The 27,728-nt window shown below is 42.2% G+C and overlaps 2 protein-coding genes across 18 annotated transcripts in view; one reads left to right on the forward strand and one right to left on the reverse strand.

The window, feature by feature from the left end:
* Positions 1-6,846, forward strand: part of SFI1 (SFI1 centrin binding protein) — a 35,496-nt gene extending 28,650 nt beyond the window's left edge. For all 12 annotated transcript variants that reach the window (XM_068701301.1, XM_068701307.1, XM_068701303.1 and 9 more), the window contains one exon: positions 4,585-6,846. The gene's annotated coding sequence lies outside the window, so the exon portion shown is untranslated. The remainder of the gene's footprint in view (positions 1-4,584) is intronic.
* Positions 1-27,350, reverse strand: PISD (phosphatidylserine decarboxylase). Of its 6 annotated transcripts, none has more exons than XM_068701341.1 (8): positions 27,194-27,350; positions 24,792-24,886; positions 19,346-19,521; positions 5,932-6,168; positions 5,647-5,785; positions 4,599-4,745; positions 3,069-3,229; positions 1-2,755 (listed from the first exon to the last, which is right to left on the reverse strand). In XM_068701341.1, exons 1-8 carry the CDS (start codon positions 27,241-27,243, stop codon positions 2,531-2,533), a joined length of 1,230 nt encoding a protein of 409 aa, XP_068557442.1. In that variant the 5' UTR covers positions 27,244-27,350; the 3' UTR covers positions 1-2,530. The 6 variants fall into 6 exon arrangements, with proteins under 6 accessions (XP_068557442.1, XP_068557444.1, XP_068557446.1 ...); XM_068701343.1 differs by lacking the exons at positions 19,346-19,521; positions 24,792-24,886; positions 27,194-27,350 and adding exons at positions 8,178-8,343; positions 10,418-10,627; positions 14,897-15,050; XM_068701345.1 differs by lacking the exons at positions 19,346-19,521; positions 24,792-24,886; positions 27,194-27,350 and adding exons at positions 8,178-8,343; positions 10,418-10,627; positions 12,649-13,136.
* Positions 27,351-27,728: the final 378 nt, after the last annotated feature.

Raw genomic sequence — 27,728 nt, forward strand, 5'->3', positions numbered from 1 at the left:
TAAGCAACACAGATAAGACTCTTTATTTCAAAATGTTTGCAATTAAATGAGTTAATGTCATTTAGTCATACACTTTGACATACAAAAATACCGTGCTACTGATACAGTTGAAGAATTCAATGGATTCTCCATGCAGGAGAAATTCACAGCATTATCAGTACCCTCTATGAACTTTGCTTCCAGCTCCAGAGCAATTGCTGACCACTGCACAAGTAATGTTTGTTAATCAGCTAGCTCTGCACAGTATTAAGACCTTCACAAAACCAGCTACTTGCATTGCTGAATCCTCTCCCACTTCTTAGACTTAGGTTACCAGATGTTTGTTTTAATACATCCTCCATTACTGAATAACAGTAACCTTCAGATCCTGCAGATGATGCTGAGTAGCAAGAAATTAAAGCTTAAAGTTGCTTTGGCTCCATCTGGATGCCATAGGCCCCAGTGGAGAAGGGAGAAGAGATTATCTCTTCTCTCATCCACTGGAACTAAGTTGTTGTCTGCTATAAATATGTCTTTGAAGTTGAGGCTAGTCACAGTTGAATCCTCTGTGGCTGATGTTTGCCTTAGTATTTCTTACTCTCAGTGGTTTAAAAGTGCACATTTCTAGAAACCTATATGTGGTAATATACTGCTGCAGGAGTAAACTTGCTACTGCCAAGAATTTTAACAAGATAGGTGGCGAACAGCCACTTCAAGCTTTCAAACTCCTCCCCATGTTAAGTGAGGAAACATTGACTCTCAGAGCCAAATGAATTTTCTCCTGCTTGTCACCTGAGCAGCCACCATCATCTTAGAGTCATGGCTGGACTACGTTGCTACATACAGTTCATCATCCTTTCATTCCTGATGACAAGCTAAGCATACAGGACTTGGCAAACTGGACATTTGTACAATAAAATTATATTCTATTTTCTGCAGTGCATACAAAGAAGGTAAGTTTTTCTTAAAGAAGTCACAGCTGATCAAAGCCTACTATCTCCTTGAAGTAGCAGAAAAAACACCCAAGGCTCAAGCAAGAAAGTAGTATGAGAAATCTTTCAGAGATCAAAAAGGCAAGTTTTATAAGCATGTCCACTCCCACAAGCGCTGGACAGCAATGTCAACTCAAAATGTTTGAGCGGCTGGACTTGAAACAGTTTATTTTCTAAAAATAATTGATACATTGCTTTAAAACAGAGTTCTTCTTCTTTACTTTGGCACCAGGGTCAGGGCTTTTGGTGCCGTGCTCAAGAGATCCAAGGTGTTTTGTTAACTCTTCTTGATGTTAAGTTACCGTGAGGCTCTGAAGTTCTGCTGTAGGATGAAGCTCCAGCATAAAGCTCTCAGGCCCCTGCACAGTCCTAGCAAAATTAGTCTGAGGGCAGAAGTCAGAGTAGGAGTGGCTTTTTATATTTTAGATAAGACAAAATAGGTGCCAGTGCATTATAGGATGGCCAAGTTGGCACCGGGGAGGCAACCTGGGATTGCTTCCAAGAGCTGCTCTTTGTAATGTACTGTCAGTATGTATGGTATTGCACTCCATGCGTTAAAATTGGTCCTGAAGTATCTGAAACTGCCCTATAAATAGAGGAACTATTCTTCAATAATTTAATGACAAAGCAACACTGAAGATACATAGCATCACATGAGAAACATCCTCTGTGTCTTCCAACCCTTAATTCAAGAGGTGAACTCTTTCTTAAATAAAAACAAGATTGTTAAGGCCTGGAATAGCAAAATAAAAGCATGGATTAGGAACAGGACATATGGACCTGTCAGCTAATATTAAAAAAAATCCACTATCACCAGTTTCATTGTATGGAATGTAGACACAGTGGTTCCAGGTTTAAAATGCAGTGCAAAGTCCATTTTTCAAGGGATGTTGTTAAGTAAAAGAATTAAAGTTGTTTAATGTTAGGAAATAAATTGGATGTATAACTTACTTTTCTGATGCAGTCTGTGCATTTTGCTTAGTTTGGACTGTGAAGCCATAATAGTCCATTTAACTGGACTAGTTAATGGCTCTCCATGTGTTTTATACAAGGACTTCAGAGAAGTGTTTTAGAATAAAGATGAGAATATATTTGTTACTCAAGGTCTGAAAAAGAAATACAGCAGATCTAAGGTACGAGGTCTGACTCAACTTCTTAATGTCCCTTTAAATAAACCTAATCTCTACTTCTACCCTTCCCCATTGCACCTGCATGGTCTAGGAAGGCTAGAAAGGGAGTTTTAAGTTCTGTGAACATAGATATCCTGTGGCACATTGAGGGGGAGAACATCAGACTACAGGCACAGGGTAGGACAGAAACCTCCACAGTCAAGATCTTTAAAGGCAGCAGTACCTGATACAAACATGTTCATTCAATTCTCTTTCTGCATTCAGCAGCAGTAGGTAAATATAGGCCAAATACTCTCAAAGTTGAACATAGCAATGACATCTTCCATTTTTCTCACCCAGGTCCTGCTGAGTGATATACACTTGTTAAGTGAAACTCTGTGATGTGATAAAAGTCCCTTTGCATATAAAACCTTCTTGCTGCGAGAGTTTCTATAGAGAGCCAAGGGCTTCTCCAAAGCGGATTTTCTGTCCAGCTTTGAGGTGGAATTTGAAGTCCTTAGGTGCCTCAAAGATGAGTACAATAGTAGAACCTAGATTAAATTCCCCTAAATGTTCTCCTTTCCTCATGGGTATTCCCTCCTTGTTGTTGTTGGATACGAAGCTGAAGTCATTGTAGGAACCTTTTGAATAAAAGGGACTGTTGGTATGCAGGTCCTGTACAGACAAGGAAGAAACTGTTAGTTGAGGATTTCAGTACTCTATATTCATTAGCACAACTGCAGACTCTGGTTATCCAGGCATTTTCAGTGCAGGACCTTACAATTCAAAAAGTGCAATAGTAATATTTAAAAAAAGTTGATACTGCACATGATTCCCTGAGAATCAATCTTAAAACATATCATCAGCATGGAACATCAACGGCTGTGAAACACCTTAATTTCAGGCTCACAAGATTACTATTTTTCCATTCTGCTTCACGAACCTCAAACATCAAAACCAGAAAGTTGTCTACTATTGTTTTACTCACCTGGTCAAAGTAGATGCGGATAGAGCCCACGTTTGTTGCCCCTACAGCTGTTAAAGAGAAGAATCCATGTTTCCAGTCACCTGTAAGGACAACCCGTTCATTGTGGCAGAACAGTTCCTTGATCCAGCGAGCAACTCCAGGATTCACAGACATCAGAGAGCCTGCAACAGCAAGAAAACATTCAAACTCAATTGTCTGTCTTGTAGCAGTATTGTAATGTTATCTGAATGGTATTTTCAGTATAACTGTAGATGATCCAGTAAGCAATTCTGTCACGTATTTGTGGGAAGAGAGAAATTCAGGCATAGCAATTAAAAAACAAGGCTATAGTGAAAATAAAAAGGTTGCAGAAAGATCAACATTGCTCAGGAATGGCTCATATGATTTTATATTTCTCCTAGCAAAGTCACTAGGAAACCAAAGACCATTCTTATCCTTTGCTGCAGGGCTCGAATACAATCTGGAGCACTACTGACAATTTTCCCTATTAGAGAAAAAAGGATTTAAATTTTCATAACCAGAAACTGTTCTTTTCAGGCTGACCTGTTACCTCTGCTCCCTGGCTTTCACTTATTCCCTTCTACAGCTTTCACTTTGACTGTTTCCAAACAGTGGAGGCCTGCCTTTAAAATAAGGAGCAAAAGCTGCACTTAAGAGTCCCTTTCAAAATATCTGCCATTGTTGAGGCTTATTCCCGCATCAGGCATACCTACTTCTCTGTTACCAAAAGGAGGTGAAGGGACTTAGCATCTCATGTTATTCCTCTACCAAAGATCCAGCCAACTTCATCTCAGTTTCATCTATTCACAAATGATGACTACTGCTAATTGTCATCTGATAAAGAGAGATTAGGGTCAGGACCTTAAGAACTAGTCCGTAGTCTCAGCCGTAAGAGACAGAATTGAAAGAAGCCTTCAAGTAACCACTTAAGATACATCTAACATGTCACATTAAAGGTTACAGGCTACTAAAAGGAAGCCAAATGCCTTCTTACAGCTTAGGAATGTGTTTTCACTTGTAACTATCCAGTGCCTGAGAGCAGGCCCTTCCAGTTCTCTTTGGTAACTGCACAAAAGTAGTTACTAAAACTGCAGAAGAAAGCCTTTTAGCTACCTAGAACTGACCAGGAAATACTATTAACATCAATCAGTTGAAAAATAAAAGTTATTACAGGAAGATTTTCAAAGCTCAGGAATAGAGATCATATTTAAGGCTACTGTTTACTCTAACTTGCAGAACTATATTTCAGATGCAAACTGAACTTTTTTTTTCGTTTTTCTGTGAACAAGTCAGGTCAGCCTCCATCGACAATTATTTGAAGGAATTAGGACAGCCTGAATAGAATATTACTTCTTTCACAATTCCCATGTGATTTGTTCTGTTAAACTGTATTACCTATTCATAAACACATATGACAAATCACTATGCTCCCATTATCCATCAGGTACAAGTGTTCTGCTAGCAGGTCTCATTCAGTAGTGGCCTACAGCATTACTTCCATCCATTTATTTTCTAGGAACAGAAACCAACCTGGAAAATGACGTCGGTGTGACACCTTCCAGTCAGTGGGCGAGTGGAAGCAGTGGTAGTCCCCTGGTGCAAGGTAGATTACACAATGATAGAGCTCATTCCCCTCCTTTGTGACTAGCTGTTGCTGAAAGGAGTTACCAGGTGAGGCTGCAAAGAAACCATGGAAAAAATGGGGTTAAAGATACTCTATGGCCATTATTTACCATAGCTGAGCACTCTACATTAGAAACTGTGCTAAAAACAGAGGACTAAATGCAGTCTACATACTTTAGTAAGACTAGAAAAAGATACCCTTAAACCCAGGAATCCATTATTTCAAAGTATTCTTTTCTCTTTAAAACAAAGGAAGCCTGTACTCTTTCGATCATTTTAGATATTCATTTGGTTTGGAGTTTACTTTTCCCTAAATAGAGCAGCAGAAACTGAAATCCACTTAACACCAAATTTTTCTTAAAGCTACCCTTTTGAGAACAGAATTTGTGAAAAGGTCATAGGTTTATTTAATAAAGTAGTTGCATTTGTGCTCATGTTGAAAATAACTGTTTGCAGAACCTGGTCTTTCTATTCCCCCCTCCAGTTTAGCAAAACATGTTTCTCTCATCAAAGCTCAAAGCCTTGAGCCTTGCTCAAGACGCAGCAGAAGTGGTAACAACACAAGTCAACGGAGTATAGTGCTCGTGCACAAAACGTGTTACAGAACAGCTTGTACGGTCTTTGCTAACCAGGTGCTCAGGCACATTTCAGTCTGTCAGCAGGAAAGCTGTAGCATTGTTACAGCAGCAGACCTTGGAATCAGTTGTAATTGTTAATATAACCACATAAAAAGTAACTAAGCAGTCTAACTGGATGAATCAGAACAAAACAGACAGTATAATGCTACCCATGCACAACCAGAACTGTAACAGTGACATGTTTATCCCCAAATAGAACAAAAATGAGAACTGCTTTTGTTCCAGGAAATGTGAGGGGGGGGAGAAAGTATTTTGTCTTGATCTCTGAGAACACTGTAATGGACCAAGCAGAACAGGTGCAACTGATCAAAACTTACCCTCCCTAAAATGCAAGTCCTCTGTGCTGATGCGAGGTCCCAAGAAAGATTCCAGTGAATAAGTAACCCCTTTTACTTGCTCCACTTCACAGTTCTTTACTTGTCCAAAATTAAGGATCTTTCCATCAGAGGGGCTGATCTACAGAAAAGAAGAAAAGAAAAGAAATGCATTAGGAATTCATGCATTCCTCATCCTTCCATCCATCAGAGCAGGCAGACATTTTTCTCTGGTGGAAGCACGGCAGCTGGTAGCGTAGTGTTAAGCCTTCATTTCCCTTCACTCACCACACTGTGCAAACAGCAGACTGGCCGTGCTTGTGGTTTCAGCTTCCTGCGAAAGAATTCACTGAGGTTTCTATAGTGATGCAGATCTTCAACAGCTGCCTCCTTCATGTTTACTCCGAATGTCCAAATGTACAGGCTGTAAACAGGCTTCCGAAGCCATGTAGGCAGCTCCACCTGGTTCAGGCGACCCCATGCTCGTGAGAGCAGTCGAGTTGGTACCGATTTGTACAGAGCAACCTGAAGAAAGAATTAACAGGATGTCCTTCAGTTCTTCCCATTGATGGTTTTCTCTCATTTCTTCACATAAAACAAAACAGATCAAGCTGTTCTGCTAAACACTCCCTTAGCACACGTGAAGTAGCTTTTAAGTCAGCAAAAAATCAACATCGCGCTTACATCCTCACTCCCTGCACTGTGATGAGAGCAAATAAGGGATAGGATGAGATTTACTATAACCTTATGTTGAAGCCAGAAACTTTATTCCCTAGCAGGCAGAAGCTTGTGATTCAAATTACTGGAAACTGCCCAATGTGAGGCTTACAGAAAAATACATGTGCTAGTAGAATACTTATCAGAAGAGCATAACATTACCAATATTCCTCTATGAACCACCAAATGAAAACTGAGAGAAAAATAATTTCTCGGTATTTGATAACACAATTCTCAGATATATCTACTAATGAAGGTATTTTCTACATCCCAGTATCTCTAATGATACTTGTATAATTGAAGAAAAATACCCAACCCATGTGTATGCACCTAACCTGGTATAAACTTTTGCCGGCCTTACTCATTCTTTTGCAACAACGGGAGTTGCTAATTGCAAGAATAAAGTTTATTCCGGCAAAAATATGTTTACCTTTGGACTTGCATCAAAGTATATGTTTTAGTAACGAGAATAAACAAATGAAACAATGTTGGTAAGAGTTATATATAATACTGATATAATTGGACAGAGTACAGCTTTTTCCTGTTGGTAATTCCAGTAGGTAGCATTTCTGAGGTCTGTGGTACTTAGCATCAGCCCAAAAGCTTGCATGATCATGTGGGAGGTAGCAGTGGAACTGAACCTTTGGAGATCAGTTTTGAATAAGTAGTAATCTGCTGAATCTAGTACAATCTTTCAAACAGTGCAACTCAGCTACATTTAACTTCCAAGTTCTTTATATATGTTTCTCTTTTTTCCTTAGCAAGGCTCATCATTTATTCTCAGTGTTAATCATATCCTTCATTGTTAGGTCTTGCAGAATATAGCCATAAACACAAACAAGTGCATGCTGCCTGAAAGCTTGTCCATCCTATCAAACACAGTGAATTAAGATTTTACTCAGAAATCACCATCCTGCATTAAAATACAGTGATATTTCAGGAAGAAATGATCAACCTAATCTTAATTCAGATAAAAACTTCTAAATCAACAGTGCCTTTGGTTATATAATCTGAAGTACTGAAGAAAAAATGTTTTGCCATTTTATTTGACGTGCCTCATACAGTGTTAATTTCTAAAATCAGTTTTGCAGTTTTCCGCAAACACAGAGAATATACAGGTACAACTGTAATGTCACAAAAACCGTCAATATTTCCTAGTAGTCCTCCTCTTGAAAAGCATCTGGTTTTCAAGTTGGCAGGATCAAACAGAACAGGTATTTAAAGGAAATAATCTTGAGAACTGTGATTCTGTTACAGTTTTCAATCAAAATGTTAATGTGGTTGTTGCATTCTGCAATCACATGATAGTTAAAGAGAATATCCACTCACACAATTTCTTACACACTACACAATAGTGTCAGAGCGGAGATTTATATTAATCTATCATTTGGACAGGCTGGACTGAATGCTCAAAGAACTTGAGGAACAAACCCTCTCTTTACAAAAGAGGCAAGAGACCCTTTCAGTGTGGCCAGGAAAGGGAACTGGACAAGCAGTTTGGTCTGTCTTATCTTAGCCCTGACAGTTTGAGGTGACTGAATAAGCTAAAATATTTCTGTAATTTTTTCAGGGTAAACCTTGGCCATTAGAGGACAAAAATTCTCCACTACCAAAAAATTACTTATCTGTGAAGCAATTAGACACAACAATTATAAACAGTAAAAACTAAAGGGAAACGTGAATTGCACCTCTCTGCTTTCATGCTAGTGATCATCAGCCTGTTCTATATTAAATATCTTTCCACCCAGCTGCTGCCAGCGCCTTTCAGTATCATACAGCTAACATACATGAAGCAGAAGAGATCTGCTCACACTTACCCTGCTCACAGGCCTCCATCCCACTCTGGTCAAGGGCTTAAGAGCACCGAAAGGCAGAAGGTAATAGAGAATAGTCAGAGGCCAAGAACGGAGTTTCAGAGCAGGCCTAGACATACAGCTTAGCTGGCCCAACCTTCGCCTCAGGGCCAGCTGGGGAAATTGCAACCTGAAAGATTACATACACAACATAAGAGGGTCAGCCATCTCAGCCTCAGAACTGCCAGCTTCTGATAGCTGGGGATGATTTAATCCTGCTCATCCTTAAGTGAAGATCAATTCTGCAAGTCCTTACTCCTTTATTTTGGCAAGTTCTTCCCCTTCCCAAAATAGAAAACCGGTTTACCTCAAAAACAAACCCAACCAACAATATCCTTCATCCAACTAACGACACAACACAATAGTTTACAATGCAAATAACAGAGAGCAAAGGTTTTTCTTCCAAAATGTCACATTACATCCGCAGAAAATGTTGCTTCTGACTGTTCTGGATCTTAGATAGTCGAAGCGGACAGCAAACAGTGCCCTGAAAGCCAGGACTCTTGTGATGCTGGGACATTAAATCCCAGAACTTTATGGATAAGCAACATTAAGGAATGAGCAGATACTCTGATTAAAGAAGTCCTTGAAATCTAAGCAATTGACTTCCCTTGGAGGGTTCGTTGTGTTGAAGACATCTTGACTAGATTGTATCTTAGGTTGTATTTTGTAACACAAAAAATATTGGAGTCAAATTTACATGGACCTGTTGGCCATTAACTGACTTCAAGAAACAAGCACTTACTTGGGAAACAACAGGAGTGGCACTCCTGTGTTAATTAATACAATGCTTAAGTAACTGATTCCAAAAGACATCTTTCCAGGTCTTAAATCTTTTACTGGGTACCCTTGGCGCTGAACACAGAACATGTGCAACAAAGCTGATATTGCTAGTGCTGCAAGATTATCTAGTCTCTGTAGCCCAATCATGCCTTTGCCTCATTACAAAAAAATCATCAGTGCAGTTGTTTATGTGGATGTCCTGACTGAAAGCAAACTCATTTTGTACAAATGGCTGTAGGCAGTATTTGAACTTGTAACTCTCCAAGGGGAAAAAAAAAAATTGTTCCTCTTATTAGCAGAGGTAATCATGTGTCTCAGTTCAGATCCTTGTAGGAGATCTGCATGAGAGGCTCTCCAGGACCCCACTGCCTACATGAGGGCAGAATATTCAAGTCTTCTGACAAACTAAAAGGGAAATTTTCTTGCCAACACGTTCTTTTCAAAACTTGGATCAGAATTAAAAAAAACACACAGCCAGGTACAACTGTCACAACTTTGGGATACAAGATGGTGCTTTTGGCTCAGGGGTTCTCCCTGTAGCAAACAACTTCTTTCTCCCCCAAAAATTAATATGTAAAAAACAATGAATTACCTACGCATCGCAATGCAAGAAGGAAAAAAAACCAAAAAAACAACCAACAACGAACACCTAAGGAGATGAAGTGCTGTCTCAGCAGAGATAAAGCCGGCTTTCTCAGCAGGAGGTGGGGCTGACTCAACATGGGAATAGGAAGGAGCACTTCATGTTCTTCCTCCCATCCTCACCACCCGTGAGCCTGCGGTCTGCTCGAGGGCTGGCAGGGCCAGCCCCGTGTTGGCAGCACCACGCCGAGGTGCCGCTCCCCCTGCCGCTGCTCTCCCCCCCTTCACTGCAGTCGCTCCTGGACCAATCCCGGCAGAGCTGCATCCTGGCAGCTCGCTCCAGAGCCCTCAGGCTTCACACTGCCTTGGCCTGGTTTCAGAGCAGTCCCTTCGCTATTTTTTCTGTTCTCCTAGTGATGGAGAACAGGGGAAAGGAAAAGAAAAAACCTCTCCTCGTTCCCCTTGTCATATAACAGCATGCCCTTCTCTGCCAATTCAATGCATAAGGAGCTTTATAGTAATTAGGCCAAACAAAAGCTTTGCAGATGGCTGTCGCTCCTTCTGCCCAGAAACCTTCCCGTCCTCCCTCCCCTCGTTTCTCCGTTCAGTCACCATTCTCACAAAGCAGAAAACACCAAACAGTACCTGAAACGAGTTCTCCTATTTGGTGTACCACCGGCAGAGCCAGCCGGGCCTGGACTGTCCAGTTGTGAGTGCTGGTCCCCGGCACAGCTGCTGCTGCCGCCGTTCCCTGAACGCAGCCTCCGGACATGAATTTTAACTTTGTGGAGGTTGTAGCACGAGGGCGGAGGGTTAGATAAAGCTTTATAGCATCTCACCATTTCCCTGTATGCAGATCTGGTCCCTGCAGGGTGTTTGACTGACACATCGCCAAGGTGATGGTTGGTTGCAAGGCTCAGTCTTTTTTCCTCTACCTCTCCTTTCTTTGCTTGCTCCGGCACAGGAGGGAGGACACGACGTCACAGTTTCTAATTCCCCCGCTGGTCTCCCTCTGTTTCCCACTTGAATCTCTGCTACGAGGCTTGCAGCTATTGCAAACAAACAGGCATTGTGTCATATTTCAACATCCCGCTACAAAGATGACTCTGCACAAGACAAAAACAAGCTCTCCGTATAAGCAGTCCTTGTTTCTCCCTAGTCCTGGTCGCCATCGAAACTCAGTTCTCCAAAGAACTCCCTGCAGTCTCAGGCTGCTGAGCACCGATGCACCAGTCAGACGAGCAGCCAGCCGGCCTCACACAGCTAACCCCAGAGCCAGTCTGAATCTGAGGCTGGGAGGAGAAGTGGGGCGGAGAAGAGGAGGAGATAATTCCCAGCTTCAATTCTGCAGTGCAGCAGCTGCAGCTTAGGCAGTTCCAGACTACTGGGCACCAAAAATCCTTTCCTGCTCTTAATGTCCAGCTTGGGAAGCAAACAGAGAGGAAAGGAACATCTTCCCATTTCACGAACTCGTGTCAGACACCAACATCCATCTCCTGGAACCTCTTCCCATCTCAAAAGACTCACTTAGGGAACAGGTAAAGGACATTCTTCTAATAATAGATAGATACTTAGTGAATGAAATAAGCCAGCTCTAGGGCCAGCTTGTGAATGAGTTTTAAAATAAATGTTAACATGTTTTTTATGTGCCTGTCGTACCATCACAGTTTTTACATCCGGTAGAACTAAAATGCAAAACATGTGGAAAGGAAGTTATTTTGTTGCTGTTGTTGTTTGTTTTGTTTGATAAAGACAAAGGGCTACAGTATTTCTACCTCAGCAATCTGAACAAGCAGAAAAAATTCCCTCTTTGACCCTGCAGACTGCATCTCAAACCTATCTGCACCTCCTCTTGTCTGGATTTGGACTGGTAAAGCAGATTGAAACAGGACCCATGGTTTAGAAAGGGGAAGTGAGCTAGCTATGTCTCACCTCAAGATTAAACCAAATACCCAGAATAGTTTAGAGGCTAACTTTGTAGTGGCTATCAATTTCTCTCTCTTTTTTTTTTTCTTCCTGTTAAAGACTGGGTTAAAAAAAGAAACATATATATGTTGTTATATCCTTCTTTCCAAAGTTCTCTAAACACAGTGAAAGCTGTATGCCTTAGAGAGTAGATCAAAAAGAACACTGGTGCTCTGATGTAAGGGAAAGGGATATATTTTATTAGGGATAAGGCAGGAGAAAAGGGAGGGACAGCACGAAAATCTAGAAATAACTAGCTGAAGGCTTCCCACCCAGGCCTTGAAAGCAAAATATTCCAACACGAATCATGTATTATGATTGGCCTTCAACTCTAAATATTACAGATATTCCCAAGAAACACCTCTGGAATGCCTGTATGAAAGTATTTGTTTTCAAAAAGAAAACAGTTACATCATATCCTAAATCACAGGAAGTTCCAAAGCCTGTGTTTATTCTGTTGTTCAAGCTGAATTTCAACAACTGCATTTATAAACAACAACAACAACAACAAAAACAGTTAATTGGAAGATGGCAAATTTAAGATCAGTTGAATGTAGTCAAAACATACTCCTTCCTCTCCAAGCCCTGCATCAGCTTTTTTGTTTTCATTTTGAAAATACTATTCAATCTTTCTCTGGCTGGCACCAGAAAAACATCTACACGCAAAAAAAAAAAAAAAAAAAAAAAAGCAGTCATACGTACAGTAAAATGATGCAAGCAGTTACCCAAAATCCCATCAAAATTCAAAGAAAGGCAACAAGGAGCACAGGGGATTATTCCTCTTAATTTGCCAGGAATGTTGGGAATAACCACCAATAAAAAATATTGATAGAAAAAGAGGAAAAATCAACAATGCTTTTTCAAAAGGCACTTCATCAGATCTGACTAAAATCATTTTCATGTGGAGCATGGATCTTCACAAAACCGTGAAGCGAGATATTTTGTTTGGCACTGGTGAGGCCAGGCAGGAACAGGCAGACAACCCCTTGTCTGAGCAGCTCATATGTCCTGGCTGTGCCCTGCTCCCCCTTCTACCTCCCCCGTAACTGTCTCTTTTAGCTGTGCATGGCTTTGCAGAAGGCCAACAGCACAAAAACCACCTTACCTACATTGTATAGCTTTCTCTCAAGGATTAGGGAGGTAAATCCATGAGCTCTTTCAGTAGAAGTTCAGTTTCATCCTCCCAAATACTTTCAAGGAATTATATTCTAGATTGAGCAAGCCTGATTCTGTGAAAGCGTGGAACAAGTTAAACATCTCATCTGCTCCCTAAAAATGAACGGACATTGAAATGTTCTCCTGCCCAGTGCAATGGGGGCTACCACCCTTCAGTTCAAATCAAAAAAAGAACAGTGTGGTTCAAAAGAGATTCCTCTCCAGGATGGGGCAAATATTGGCATTATAAGGTTTTTCATCCACTTATTCAGAAAACTCAGTTCAGATGAGTATGTTTCTCTTACGTTCTGTTCTACTGACCTCATTACATGCACCGAGATGCAAATCTGAGAGTCCTGCTTACGTGCTGACTTACATGGCAAGTTGCCATTCTTACTGCGGCTGCCTCAGCAGCAATTTACAATTCCTCCAGTGTGAGGAGGCTGAAATGAAAAATGCACCCTGAGTTTACCTGCTTTCCACGGGGAAAGGAACAAGAACTGGTAGAGGAGCTCACACAGTAGCTTCAAAACGGCTGGACTTCATGGGATCCAGGCAATGCCACAAAACTTGTGTTACTAGCTTGGAAAAGAATCTTAGGATTGCTGGTTTCTAGGAGCTTGGACACCTGTGCCAAGCTCTCTCACCTGCTTGAAATCATCCAGAATGCATCTTAAGTAAATAAAAGAAGCGGTGACCATGAGGTACAAATCCCTGGAGAATTATTATCTAATAGTGAACTGCTAATCTGCCAGCTATGCAACACCATTGTGCTCTGTCAGCTCAAATAAGCATCAAATCAAGTGACCCTGTTTAATTACTTGTCTTCTCATTACTGCCTCAAGCCTTACCCTCAAGTTTTTATAAACAGCAAGCAAAGGCAGTTGCAAGGAACACTAACATGCAACTGTACTTCAAACCTGCGGTCTCAGTTTTGAATCCTAAGCATGAATCATTAGGCTTGGAATGCACCCATCGGAGGGCTCGAGCCCTCTGGTCACACTTTCTACATTTGGTAGCAGAACTGCCGTTTAAAAAAAATGCACTGTGGACATCCCAGCAAGTTCACTGCAAAGCCACTCCCAGCGCTGCATTCTGCCTAACTGCCAGCAAAAACAAGGTCTTGCTGTCAAGGGAGAGGTACGCAGTGACACAGCAGGGTTTGTTAACGGTTCCACTCCTTCCCCAGCTCTCTGTTTAGTTTCAGACACAGCTCCCAGCCGCTCCTCTGGACTCAGCCCAGCGAGAGGAGCGCAAGGTGCTGCACACCCAGCCGGGAGCTGCTGAACTCTGTGCGTGTGACACAGCCGCCTGCTTTCCTGCTGCCGGGGGAGCCCAGGAGCAGGCTTCGAGCTCGCCGCAGCCACGTGATTTTTGAGTAGTGCGCTCACTTCTTCCAGTTTGCCTGGGGATGAGTTGGCCAAGGGTGCTGCGCTCCGTGGAGGTGCTGGGTAACGGGATGCACCCTGCTCTGCTTTGCCCATCTTTCGCTTCTGAAATTCTCTGCTTTAAAAAATGTCTTTCCAATGGCGTTTCGATATCTCTTAATTTATTAAGAAAAAACTTCTGATTGTTCCTACTTTTTTTTTTTTTTACACTGCAGTTTTAGTTACATCCTATAAATGGAAGGGGAAAAGAGCGGTATATTAAGCTATAAGGTAGGCTTGGTTTTTGTTGGTGTTATTCTGAACTTAAAGCCGTGCAAAAAAAAAACAAAAAAAATCTGTTAAATAGCCTCAAAGCGCTCTTCTCTGAAACAGGAAAAAAGCGGTATTTACTTTTGCAGCGAGATGAAAAACCACAGCAGCACAAGGCCTGCCGCAGCCGGGCCCCCTGCCGCCCCTTTCCGCGGGGACATCTCGCACCCCGCGTCCCGAAGCCCCCCGGAGCCGCCCCCACCCCCGGCCCCACCTGCCGCCGAGCCTCTGCTCTCAGAGCCGGCTCCAGCCGGGCGCCTTTTTCCCTCCTCGCCTCCGGGCTTACTCACGAAGGGCTCCAGACTGGGCAACGCCGCCCCCCAAACTTCCGTACCGCCGAGCGGCTGCCCCGCGCCCCCCGCAGCCCTGCCCGGCAGCAGCAGCGCCTCGGGGCCGAGCCGCCTGCCCTCCTCCCGACCCCTCCGCCCTCCCGAGGCAGCTCCGGACACGCGAACAAAGCCGGCCCCGGGCTGGCGGCTCTCCCGGCCGGCTCCCACCTACCTCCCGGCTCGGCTCGGCTCAGCACGGCTCGGCTGGGCTGGGCGCTCCCCGCCTTAAGGAAGCGGCACGGCCCCGCCTCGCCCCCAGGCAGCGGCGCGCCGAAGCGGCCGCCTTCCCGCAGCCCCGGGAGGAGGAGGAGGAGGAGCCAGGGCACGAGAAACGAAGAGGAAGAGAAAGCCGAGGGGCCCTGAACGCGGCCACGACGTCGTCTGGCCGCCCCGGGACAAGGCACCGTACCAGGGAGCAAGGCACGGCTCCCGGCCCCGCAACACTTGGGGTCGCCCCTGAAGGCGACACGCAGTTTCAAGGAGGTGCACTGCTCTCAGAGTGCTCCCAAAACACTCAGAACTTGTCCCGTAATCCCAGCAGGATGCTCAGGAAGCCGTGTGAGACAAGGCAGGCACGGATTCAAAAATCCATCCCACCGGTCGGATAGAAAAACATAATTTTACTCAGCTAAGTTTTCCGGAGAGCAGAGAAAAAACACACACACCATCACACCCTCCTCCTGATGTTGAAATATCGCCCCCCTTTCACATTTTTGCCCATCTTCATCATGGCCATCTGGCAGCTCTACAACAAATACTTGGTAATCACATGTTTTCTCAAATACAATTTAAAACATCAGAACACGCGAAGAATGAAGAATAAGAAAACAACTCACCACCCATTGCCTTTCACTCTTCCAAAACAGAACAAGTTGGATACAAAAAAGAAAAAGGCTTTTTCCATTATTAGTTCTTTCCTGATCTGGATACACATCTTTCAACTTTGCACTGAATGTCTCCTCTGGGCCAAGAAAAGCGCTTTCTGTATTGTACTGCCAAAATATCCTATATCCCATTACACAACTACCAGGAGTTTCTAACATCAATAGGAAAAACTGGGTTCTTCTTACCTTTGAGAATCAAGATCTGAAATCTATACTCAAGCACTTCCTCACTGTATCAAGCCATTTTTAATGTGTGTGTTATCTGTCATCTGACTTACCGGATGCCACTAAGGGAACCGAACTGTAAAAGGTTCACGGTATTTTTGCTTACGCTGTCATTCCAACAAGAGAGACCCTTACACAAACCCAGTATTTTACGTCACTTTATCAGACCAGAACAAACTATGAAAGCAAGGGACAGCTACAGGAAATTCATCTTTCCAGAAAGAAACTGGTCACTCTGTTCATCCTACCTCACTCTTTGGCCAAGGTTTCCCTGAATAATTCAGCCACCCTATAGCAACACTGCCCCCTGCCTAAGGGAAAATATGCAAGAGGCCTTAGTTAGCATATGTATGGCATGCTATGCGTGGAGATCCCGGACAGGAAGTGTTCTGTGAGAGCAAGGATTTGAAGCAATAAGCTTCCATCTGATAAATGGATACCTGTCTCCCTCCAAGCCCTCTGCTTTACCTCATCTAATTAAATGAAAGCTGATCCTCACTGGTAGTCACAGTAAGAGACACACTAAGGCGTTAATCAGCTCAAGCTATTAGCAACATAATGTCTCTAAGAAAATTATGGGAAGAAAAGGTCTGTGCTAAAGAAACAACCGTTCTATTTTTCCCTGTGGAAAAACAGAAGAGATGCTTGGTTTAAAACAAATTTATTTTTTGTACTCTTTTATTAAGTTAGAAGAAACAAAACCATATAGGAATATACTCTTTAATTCAATCAGAAACTATACACACTTCCATATATTGATATCTGCTGTGTATGTCTGCAACAGGGAGACATTCCCTGCCTGTGTAACAATGATGATTACCTATTTCACATCTGTCTTTTGCTCAGAAGCAAGGAAATCTGCCTTACACGCAACGTGTCAGGTGGAAGGTGGTGTATTCTCCCATCAACACAAGGTTGGTACGGGGGAGCTGAATGTTCACAGCAGCAAGATCACTTGCAGCAATTTCTTGTTCTGTACCACTTTCAAAGCCCTGTCAATCACACTTGGTGTCTTTTTACCTATGCAAAGTCTCATGCCTCTGCTCTAAAAACAAGACACCGCCTCTCTTCTCCCCACTCTTAAGTGTGCTTCTGCGGATGCAATAATGGAAAAAAAAAGAATAATGGAAAGTGATAGCTCAGCAAAAAAAAACCCTCCACTTTCCAACAAAGAAGAACAATGTAGCTCTTATTTTTCTTGAATTCTTCATTGTTTAGAATACTTCTTTCAATGTCTGAACAGTTTCTTTTTCCTCTTAACTGTCAAGCTTCCTTTCCCTCCCACAGAAGCAGTCATCAAAACCTAAGCATATCAGGAATGACCAGGAAAATTTGTTAGTGTCTCCCACTAGTATCTGCTGCACTTGGAGCCATTATTGATTTGAAATGCTTTGTGTGATTTCTTTGGAGCCTCTTCATCAAAAGCAATACTCGCAGCTTCACCAAATAACCACCAGTAATAACAAACCGGCACAGCAGCATAACGAGAGAAAGCAAATTTAATAAAGGACTTTTTTTTTTTAAATCATTCATTCTTTTAGGTATAAAATTGAATTTGTTTTCAAGTATCACAACTGAATTGACAGTGCCTTTTAAAATAAGTACTCCATGGCCACTTAGCAATTTCTTCTTTAATCAAAACATAAAACCTGTTTAAGACACTTCAGCAGGACAAGAATATACAGAAGACAGATTTACAGAGATTCCTCAGGAACTATGAGCCTAAGCTGTTAGCATCTGGCCTGTCTGGATCATATCTGATTTGGGTCACTAGTGAAAATGAATTCAAGAATTCCAGCCTTGTCTCCTAAAGGCACGTGGCCAAAAGCACTCAGAAACTTGCAGTGTGCTTAGGAATGCAAAGAAAGGGGATGCTAAAGGTCATACTGAAGCATCTCCTACACAATCCTACAGTCCTAGAATTTTTAACTCTTTGCCTTCAGAAATGGTACTGACACACTCACCTCACCGTTTGGAATATCAGATGTACTTTAAACTCTGCCTAACATAGTGTTGTACAATATCTCCTTAATAGTTTGATGGAGATATAGCAGTTACATCAAGTTACGAAATATTTCTTTCTTCAATGCTTCAGTGGCTATTTGACCTATGAATCTGATATAAACACTGAAATTCCACAAAAAAAATCAAAACTTCTTGGAATCCACAAAAAGGCAAAAATTCCTCAGGATCAGCAAGTGTCATTATAGATCTAGGTGTTACCTAAGGGAAAAAAAATGTCTTGCTACATAGTCACAAAGGAAACAGTTAAATTTTTAATTAAGTATTAATTTGGTCTCAGCTTTCTTGTAAAGTAAATATGGCATGAAGGCACATAGGAAGTAAGCTAAGTGCCAAAAGTAGCACAGATTGAGCAGTCAGTGAGAAGATTAAAAACCTCACAAATACAGCACACGCTGTACCCTTAGCTAAAACTACTAGGACATACTCAGCACTAAATGTTTTTTGAATCCTATTATATGTAGTTTCAGTCTTGTCAATTTTGATTTCTGCGTTTCATTCTGTAAATTATAAAATGTGCTTAATTCGCTACCTTGCAATTCAAGGTGGGAAAAGTAAGACAATGCACTGCACTAAACAGAGCCAACAGCTCCTGCAGAGTTGCTGCAGGTGGGCAGTAGGTTGAAGACCAGTCTGCTGCACGCCTTGGCAGTGAGAAAGGCCAACAGCATACAGCAGCAGAAGCCACGGGAAGGTCATTCCCTTTTACTTTGTGCATGTTAAACCACATTTGGAATACTGTATCCAGTTTTCTCAGAATTGAGAAAAATGCTGAGCATGCCCTGTAAAGGCCACTGGGACGGTCAGAGGGTTGCAGTGCATGGCTTGTGAGGACAGCCTATGGACTTGTTCAGCCTGGAGAAGGCTTAGGAGGGACCTAGCTGCAACCTTTCAGCATCTAAGAAAAGTTGGAGAAGATGGAACCAGCTCTTTACTACGGGAGATGGAGAGACAAGAGCTTATTGATGCAGGGAAGGTTCCAAGTGGATATGAGGAAAGTATTTTTCATTATGAGGATACTTAAGCATTGGAACGGGCTGCCCAGAGAGGCTGGGGAATCTCTGTCCCTGGAAATTTTCAAGACTCAAGTGGACAAAGCCATGAGTAACTTGCTTTGAATTCAGCATCAGCCCTACTTTAAGCAGGGACGTTAGACTACTTGACTTCCATTCTGAATGATTCAGTACTTACCAAGCTCCTTTTTTTCTTTCCAAAATACATTCACCTGATTAACTACCTCCTGTAATTCTGATTTGAGGTGTTTAAAAAAAAAAAAAAAAGCACTGGCCATACTTAAGGATGGAGGAGATGGCAGCAGTTCCCAATTTATTATTGTATCGACTGTAGCAGAAATGATATATATGTAATAGACAGAAACTTTAATTCCATGAAATGTATCAGCTACAGAGAACAAACTACACATTTCCTTGCTGGAAAGGGAGAAAGAGCTTTGCATCAAACATAAGAAACACTTGTGACAAGTCTCTTACCTCCCACTCGCTCGCAAGCTTCACAGGCAGCTCTATGCCCTTCTTTTCTAGCTGTTCCAACTTGTAATCCTCGTATTTTCTGTACCCTGCATATCCCCCACCTGTAGCCACCAGAACATGGAAGGGGCGCAGGCGGAAGGCTTGTCCTACTGGAGCAGTATGAAACTTCTTCCTGTCTGTAACAAAGAAAAGCAGACTTTAAGGAAAGAGAACAATTACACTGTTTAAAAAGCAAACAAAACTAACACATGCAGCAAGGGACGTCAGCTTACATGATGTAAATGTCATCAGAAATCTATGACACAGAAGGTATTTATAAACAGTCCTAAACACTCCAGTTACTGCAGCTTACCAAATTACCAAAGCTCAGCTGATCAGCACGAACTGGTCATCAGTGTTTTTTTTAACTTCTTGCCCTCTCTCCCTGCATCTCTCCGACATTCTTCCCAAAAAGTGTCATCAAATGAGCTGCCTGAAAGCGCCAGGAGCTAGGATTCAGTTCTCGTGACTTCACTTCAGGATTTCTATCAAACTTCCCAGCTATGACATTTTCTGTGTTGTTACCATATGGAAAACTCAGTGACTGGGGAACAACACAGCACTGTAGAGCCTCTTGCTTCTCAGTCATTAGAGCTTTCATTATAGATAGCCACACGATTTGGGAATTCCCCAACTGGAAGAGGGAAGGAAATGACCACCTGCTTTAGCGTAGGTTTGGTAAACAGGATAATAGGCACATTCTGCTATAATACATGGAAAAAGTGACATCTAGTATTACATCTATTCCGAGGTTATTACCGAGAACTACAAAGCTCCTCTTGCATAATCCAAGCCTTACGCCGTTGTGTGAGACATGTAGGCTGGACAGTCACTAAGCAACAGCCATCACAGGAGGGGGAAAGCATTTCCCTTCCCAAATCCTCACAGTTCTCCAGGCATAATAGGCTAAGCAAATTCTCCTGTCCGTGTTAGTCTGAAGGTTCCCAGCAATGAGCACAAGTCACTGCCAGACAGTGAAAAAGCTGCCCAAAGGAATTCATTCTCAGACACTGCTTGGTGTCATTTCCACAACAATCCTTAACGTGGATGAGCAGGAAGCAAAAACAATGGCCTATATCTTGTTCCATCAAAGTCAGGCTTAGGGCTTGACTCTGAAAGAACAAATTAACAACTAAAAAAAAAAATTATCAGTAACACCAGCTCTATTTCTAGGCATGCATAGACACAAAGCACAGATCAGGTGCATTCATCTGTTTTTCATCTATGATGCTACAAGAACATGCCCAATTCTTAATCACATTTTGTTATACCAAAATATTTTTGCTCACTTCTTTCCTACATACATGATTTAAAACATTGTTTGAATTATAGGTCTGAAAATACATCATCATATGAAAACAGTTTTATTCTTACTCAGAAAAAAACAAATTTGAAAAACAAAACAAAGCAGCAACTACAGTTAATTAGATTCTAGAAAACATTCTGTCCTGAAGAAAATGCTCAATAAAAGGACATGGATTGGGTAGAGCACCTAAGCAAAAGTCTTTCTTCATAGACATTTAAGTTTGCAAAGACTACAACCTTTCAACTTTGGTCTGCCTGGACAGCTGCATCACCATTTCAACAGAAATATCTGTACAAAGACCAATTATGCTCTTTAGCTCTAAAGCCTTTAATTGCTTTCCCACCACAACTTGGGTTCTAAGTAGGCAAAGCTGCTCAGCAATTTCACCACAGCTAGCAAACAGAAAAAACCCTTGGCGGGAGCAGCTTTTTCTGGTTTGTATCCAGAGGCTGTTTCCACTTCAGGAGCCTCTGCTGATAGACCTATGTGAACATTTCTCTTCCTCTGCTAGAGCCCTTTTGGTGTTTCACAAGCCGCAGCAAACAATCTACTTTGCTGATGAAAGATTTGAAGAGCTGTTTGTTCCCATCTCCAGCATTAACAAAAAGTGCTTCCGTGATCACTATCCAAATCAGCATTGGCAAAGACATTCAGTATGTCATTGTTAAACTTATTATTCTTACTATTCTCCCCACCCCAACAAAATAAAATCCCCTGCCTTTCACGTATAAATGAAATTCACACACGTTTACAAATTCCAAGACAAAAAGATTTATTTGCCGACTCTGGCAACAATACCATACTCAGGCAGTTGCCGTTTAGAAGTTTCAGCTGAACATCATGTTCTCTAACAGTACTAGCATCTCAGCAGCTATCTGACAAGCAGCAAGAGAATGCAAGGAAAGCTCAGGTCTTGGCAAATCAGCCAACAGAAACCAGTTCAGGACAGGAGGAAAAAGTTTAGGACTTAACATACCATTAACTTACCTTTCTATGCTTCAAACCATCCCTAAGTCTGAACTCCTTTCAGATAAGGCTAACCTGTTTTAGATTTCTTTTTACCATCGAGTATATTCAGCAAACTAGAATAAAAGTATAAGGTTCCTTCTATGGAATGAATAAAGACTTATTTCATCAGAAACATTAAAAAACACAGGATGATAAAGCAAACCGCATAGTCAGAGGCATGTTCTAGTCTACACTACCAGATTCAATGATATAAATGCTGTTTTGTTACAACTAAGAATTCCTTCTAGGAAAAGATTAAACTCCTTCAATGAGGCCATTATAAGGGGTAGAAATAAAGAAGAGTTATCTTTTCCTAATGACATCATCTGCAAGGCACCTAGTTTTAAATCCAAATCAGAATCTGGAAATATGTACGAATTAGAAAATGGTTGGCTAGAAAGTTAATTTTGATTTTTTTTTTTTAAAGAAATTAATTTTAAAAGACCCTTTCTTTCCTGTGAGCAACGATTTTGCATTATGTATTTCAGCTCTTTTTTTTTTTCCTGCAAGATCTAACTTTGATTTCTAGACCAAAAAAAAGCTGCCATTTCCTTTAAGCTGTGTAAGCACATTTTTCAATAATGAAGTATCCATAAATGATAAAACAGACAAAGGGTTTGGACAGGCATGTTAACTCAAAGAAATGGCTATAGGAAACAAGATCAATGCCTGAGCTGGCAAAGAAACAAAACCTGAAGGTAATATGCAGTTGTTACATTACCATGACAACACATAGGCTACAGTTTACAAACAAATTGTTCGTAAAAAAAAATATCAGTATTTGCTCTTCACAGCCTTGTCCAGCTAGAGTAATTCCAAGCATAAGCACCTAATTTTAATCAGGCTTTAAACATTTAATGTAATCCTACTTCAATTTCCTGATTTATTAAAATTACAAGTACAGATAGAAATGTTAAACGATATTTAGACTTTTTCTTTCTTCCATGCCCATTAAACTGCTGGAGCCTGATTTCCATAGACATCTCAAGGTGCATTACACCACAAAGAGGGTAACACAGCTGAACAGCTTTCAGCAAATTCCCACCTTGTACATGCTGTTGCTTTCTTATTAACCATTACAGATTAAGTTTGATGCCTCCCTTCAGAGTCAGTCACTTCATGGACTAACATTATTTCTCTGCATTTCATGTTGATAACGGATGCCATTTTAGCTGTCAAGCTCATTTCATGACTATGCTGTTGCAAAGATCCCTCAGCCAGCACCCATGCAGATGCCTTCACATCCCCTTCTGACACCGCCCTGCAAGAGACAGAGACGGTGCCCGGCTTGGCACTTGGCTGTGCAATCCTGCTAGAAAAACTCTAAAACAACAGAGGTCATGGAAATGTTGCAGGACACGGTAAGCAATTAATTTAATGTTAAAAAGTTTCTAAATGAGGGTGATTGATACAACATAGGTACGTAAAGTACAGAAAATACTGGCTCAGTCCAACTATTAAAGCTTTTTTTTTTTTTTTAAACATATGTAAAAACACTGTACTAATATTAATCTCTCCACTAAACTGTATTGTGTCTCTTAAAAACATTTTTCAGCTGTGGACTCCTCACAAAACTAAGTAATCTGCAGAACGTAATTAAGAAAACTAAACCTGTGGTCAATTGGTTTTAATTTGCTATGATCATCTTCACTAGGAAAATTTTAAACATTCAGGAAAGTTTTAAACCTGCAGGTAATAAGGTTCCATCATATACGCTCTTCCTCAAGACCTCCTTCCTCTAGCACATTATCAGCATTGCTTTAAGTACTCAGATCACGGTCTGATTATATTTGGGTTACAAAATATTCTACTTCCCTCCAGGTGTTGAAACTAGTGACTATAGGAAAGCATGAAGTCACTTATTTTCCATACAGCTGACCTGATGAAGCCAAGAAATTGACACTAATGTTACATGATTAAGCTCTAGTTTATTGTATGTTAAGAGCTGTACAAAAACGCCTAAAAGGGAAAAGTTGTTTCATTAGTGAGCCAGTATGAAAATAATACAAGATGAATTTTATGAAATTCAAATTTTATTTACACACAAGGAGGCACATAACACAGGATGCAGAGCTGCCTGACTATTGCAATGCTTGCACGTGTTAAAACGTGTTAAATAGCAAACTCCGCAAAAAACATTACCAAGGAAGACAACAGAAACAGATCCCAATATAAATATATACATTTCCCTTAGGGGAAAAAAAAGAGGGGGGAACCTGCCATTCGCTTTAACATCTTTGCTTCTCTTCTGCTAGCCCTGTTAAGACAGGTTTCTTCAGAAGTGATCGTTGCAATGAAAAGGATGAGTGCTGAAGTATCAAAGATGCTTAAAAAAAGCAAATACACTAAAAAAGGGGATACACTAAAAGAGACCGTTAGGGCAGCTGGTGTCACAATGACAAAGCAATTTCTTGATAAAAAACACACACAGGAATTACGCAGTATAAGAATGATCAAAGATAATGGGGGGGGCGGGGAGATGCATATGACACAAATGGAAAATACACAACTCCATGGCTATTAAGCTCCAACATTGATATTACTAATTTGGGGGCTGACATTCCTCAGAATTCCAGTTTTAGCCAAGTACTGCTCTGGATAATGACAACATCTAAACCGCTGCCTAAATTTGCTTCTCTGCAAGGTTCTTCCTATCTATAAAATCACTGTGGAACAGATGGCACTTCTTTAGAAGGGAGAAGCTTTTAACCATAGCTAAGGAATATTTGTCAAAAATATTCCTCTTTGTTAAAGCAAATGATTTTTTTTTTTTAATTACATTGTTACAACATTTGCTACCCAAGTATTCCAAAACAGTTCAGAAATAATGAATAATACTTCATAAAGGAATCTTATGGAATAGATAAACATTCTTCCTTTACTGTCTGTAAAACAAACTACCAAAAGGTATAAAGCACCATTTGCAAGCATGTGTCTATGGAAGTTTGGTAAATCAAGTAATTCTCTGACTCTGGACTTGCATTCCATCTGTTTTAACCTCAAGAACTTCATACTCACTATTATGTGAGCAGAATTTGCCTAATTCTGAGTAACCCCGTTTTTAACACTGGGTTAGATGAAGGATGCACTTACCACTGAAAAACGTCCTGGAAGGGGGCTGCTTCCACAGGACTCGAGTTCTAATGCACAGGTTCTCATGTATGAGGAAGTTACAGCTAGTCAGCAAACTGTGAAATAACACACAAGGAACAGTTGGTCAAGTACAGATGTTTTACAACACAATCATAAACAAAGTATTCAGAAGCTGAACAACAAAGAGGGAAAAGCTCTCAAGTATTATAAAGTTGCTACCAAAGCCTATTCCCTCCTTCAGGAGTACATCCTCACCTCCATGAGAAGTCCAACTGTTTCTGCAGATATCTCATTGTTTAGTGCTGCATCTACTTGATGCTTTGTATTCCTGTATTTCCATTTTTCTACAAGAACACTGACATGGTTTTTTTAAACTTAACTCTATCATAATGGTGATGGCTCTTTGAGTACTGTGTTTGCTGATCTTAGCAATAGCGCTTTTTGGGCAACTGGTTATGATGTCATGTACCATATCTTGGGCTGCTTGGAGTTCTAATATATTTGTTAGTGACTACAACCTGGGTCTTTAAAAGAGCAAGCTAATACTGTCTAATGTCATCTTTTGTTTTATGTACTGTCCTAGCCTACACGATCAACGATCTATGTGTTATTAAAAAAAAAAAAAAAGACTAAAATTGGTGAGAGCTACTCCTCTCCAGATCTGCTTCCAGTCTAATAAAAACCAATTTTATCCAACAGCATGCAAACAACTACTTTAAGCTCAATAAAGTGACTTGTTTTTTGCTGGAGAAAACAAGAATGTTTAAAACATTTCTCTATTTGCAGGGAAGGTACACAGCACAAGCATCAACATCGCCTTCTGCAACAATAAGGCTGACAAGTATTTAACGCCACCCAAAGATAATACTTATAATGGACAAAGGTGAGTTCAGTCACGCTGATCAAACCACACTCCCTTTGTAGAAGCAGTGGTGAAATTTTGGAATAATCCCAAATGCTAAACAATCTCACTCTACCTCCACTAGTCTGCTACACAGGTGTCATTTAGGAACTTCCAAATGAACAGCAACTATTTTAAGAGACAATCATAAATTGGGTTCATGCATCTCCTTCCTCACCACAATGGTGAAAAGGGGGAGAACACAGAAGAGTCATGGATTCCGAGAAGTAATTTAGATTATTAGACCAACTGGTATAGCTGGAAAAGTGACTGCCAGGCACTCATTCTGGAGATGCAAATGTGACAATTGGGATGTCTCCATTTGGCACTCAGACCTTTCATCTGCTCTTGATCAGATACATGCTGAGTACAAAATTACTTCATTAGCTTAAAAGCTACAGCATCATTAAGATGATTCAGTTTCAGGAAGTGATTATGATTCTCCCAGATTTTTAAGAATGAATTTCAGATGGCTACTGAGTCACACACTGACTTTCTCTCTTTAGTTATGAAAATAGTTATAAATAGTATATTCGTTGTCCAGAAGTCACATAAGGATAGCAGAGGGTACCTGCTAGCAATATTTTAGTGTACTCCTCAAGGATAACTAGCTATATTTTTTATTTTTCCCCATAATGCAATGTTAGTAGTATTTCATCCTATGCTGCAGCTTCTTAAAACTATTACTTTAACCCAAATACAACAGCACAGTCCCTCCCGAAATACAGATTCCTGTAACCAGGTGCCAAACATGCCACACAGCTGCATCATCTCTCAGGACATTATTTCCTTACAAACCCAGAGGCGTCCCATGCTGCTGCAGAACCTGTATGTTTTACACAGCAGCATGATGCAACTTGAACGTGAATAACCAAGTCGCCTGACCCAGGCTACGCTAATTTGCTGTAATACAGGGCCTGCTCTCCCGCATATTCCAACACCTGGGAGAGGAGCAGCAGCTGCCTGTCAGCGAGCTAGGAGCCTGCGGGCTGCAAATAATGGAGTCACAAAACTACACAAAGCTAATCCAGGTGGCACCGGACTTAAATTCACCAGAAAGCTTGCAGAGCGCTAAAAAACGGGGGGTAAAAATGTGAAAACCAGCCCCAGCCTGCAACACCGGCGTGTCCCGAGACGTGCTGACAGCTCGGGGCCGGGCACCGCGGGCTCAGGGCAGGGGCAGCCGCCGGGCCCCGCTCTCTCCCCGGGGCCGGTGTCGGTGCCCGGCAGGAGGCCAGGGCATGGAGGCAGAGGAGCGGAGGCTGTCGGGGGTAAGGCCGGCCAAGGAGCCTGCAAGCAGAGAGCTCAGAAACCGGGAGGCACGGGCGCGCAGCTCCGCTCTGCTCCTGCCAAGCCTGCCTCTGCCTCTGCCTCCTCGGCAGCCCGGAGCCCCCTCGCACCTGCAGCGAACGGGCAGCCCCGTCCCGTTCCCGCCCCCAGCGTCCCGGCTGTCAGCAGCTGCTTCAGCTTCATCCCCGGCCCCTCTGTGCCGTGCCCGTACCTGCTCCGCTGCAGCGCGGCCGCGCCGCGCCGTGCCAAGGCCGCCGCCATCTTCTCGCGCCGCCACCGCGTCCTCTGCGGCGTCCCGGGCGGGCGGGAGGGAGGCAGGGAGGGAGGCGGGAGGGGCGGGGCGGGGCTGAGGCGGGAGCGTGAGGGGAGCGGGCCCTGCCCTGAGGGGATGGCGGGGGCGGGTACGAGGCTGGTCCCTGAGGGGAAGGGGGCTTGGGGACAAGGCTGGTCCCTGAAGGGAACTGTGGGGATGATGTTCCTCAAGGGGAGGCACGGCTTGGGCGTGGGGCTGTGCCACACGGAGCTGAGCGTGAGGCTGTGGGGGCTCGGCTGCCTCAGGGTTGCTGCTGAGGGAGTAGGGGAGTGCTTGAGCCTGAACATGGGAGCAGCGGAGATGTCAGGAGAGGGGTTTTACTCGGCGAGGGGAGGCAGTGCTGGTCCTGCAGGTGAGGAGATGTTGGGCAGGGTAGTGCAGGTTTGGGTGTTGCTTGCCTATATCGTAACATCACAGAGGGGATTTTGTAAAG

The sequence above is a fragment of the Anas acuta genome, chromosome 17, assembly GCF_963932015.1.
Source record: "Anas acuta chromosome 17, bAnaAcu1.1, whole genome shotgun sequence".
NCBI lineage: Eukaryota > Metazoa > Chordata > Aves > Anseriformes > Anatidae > Anas > Anas acuta.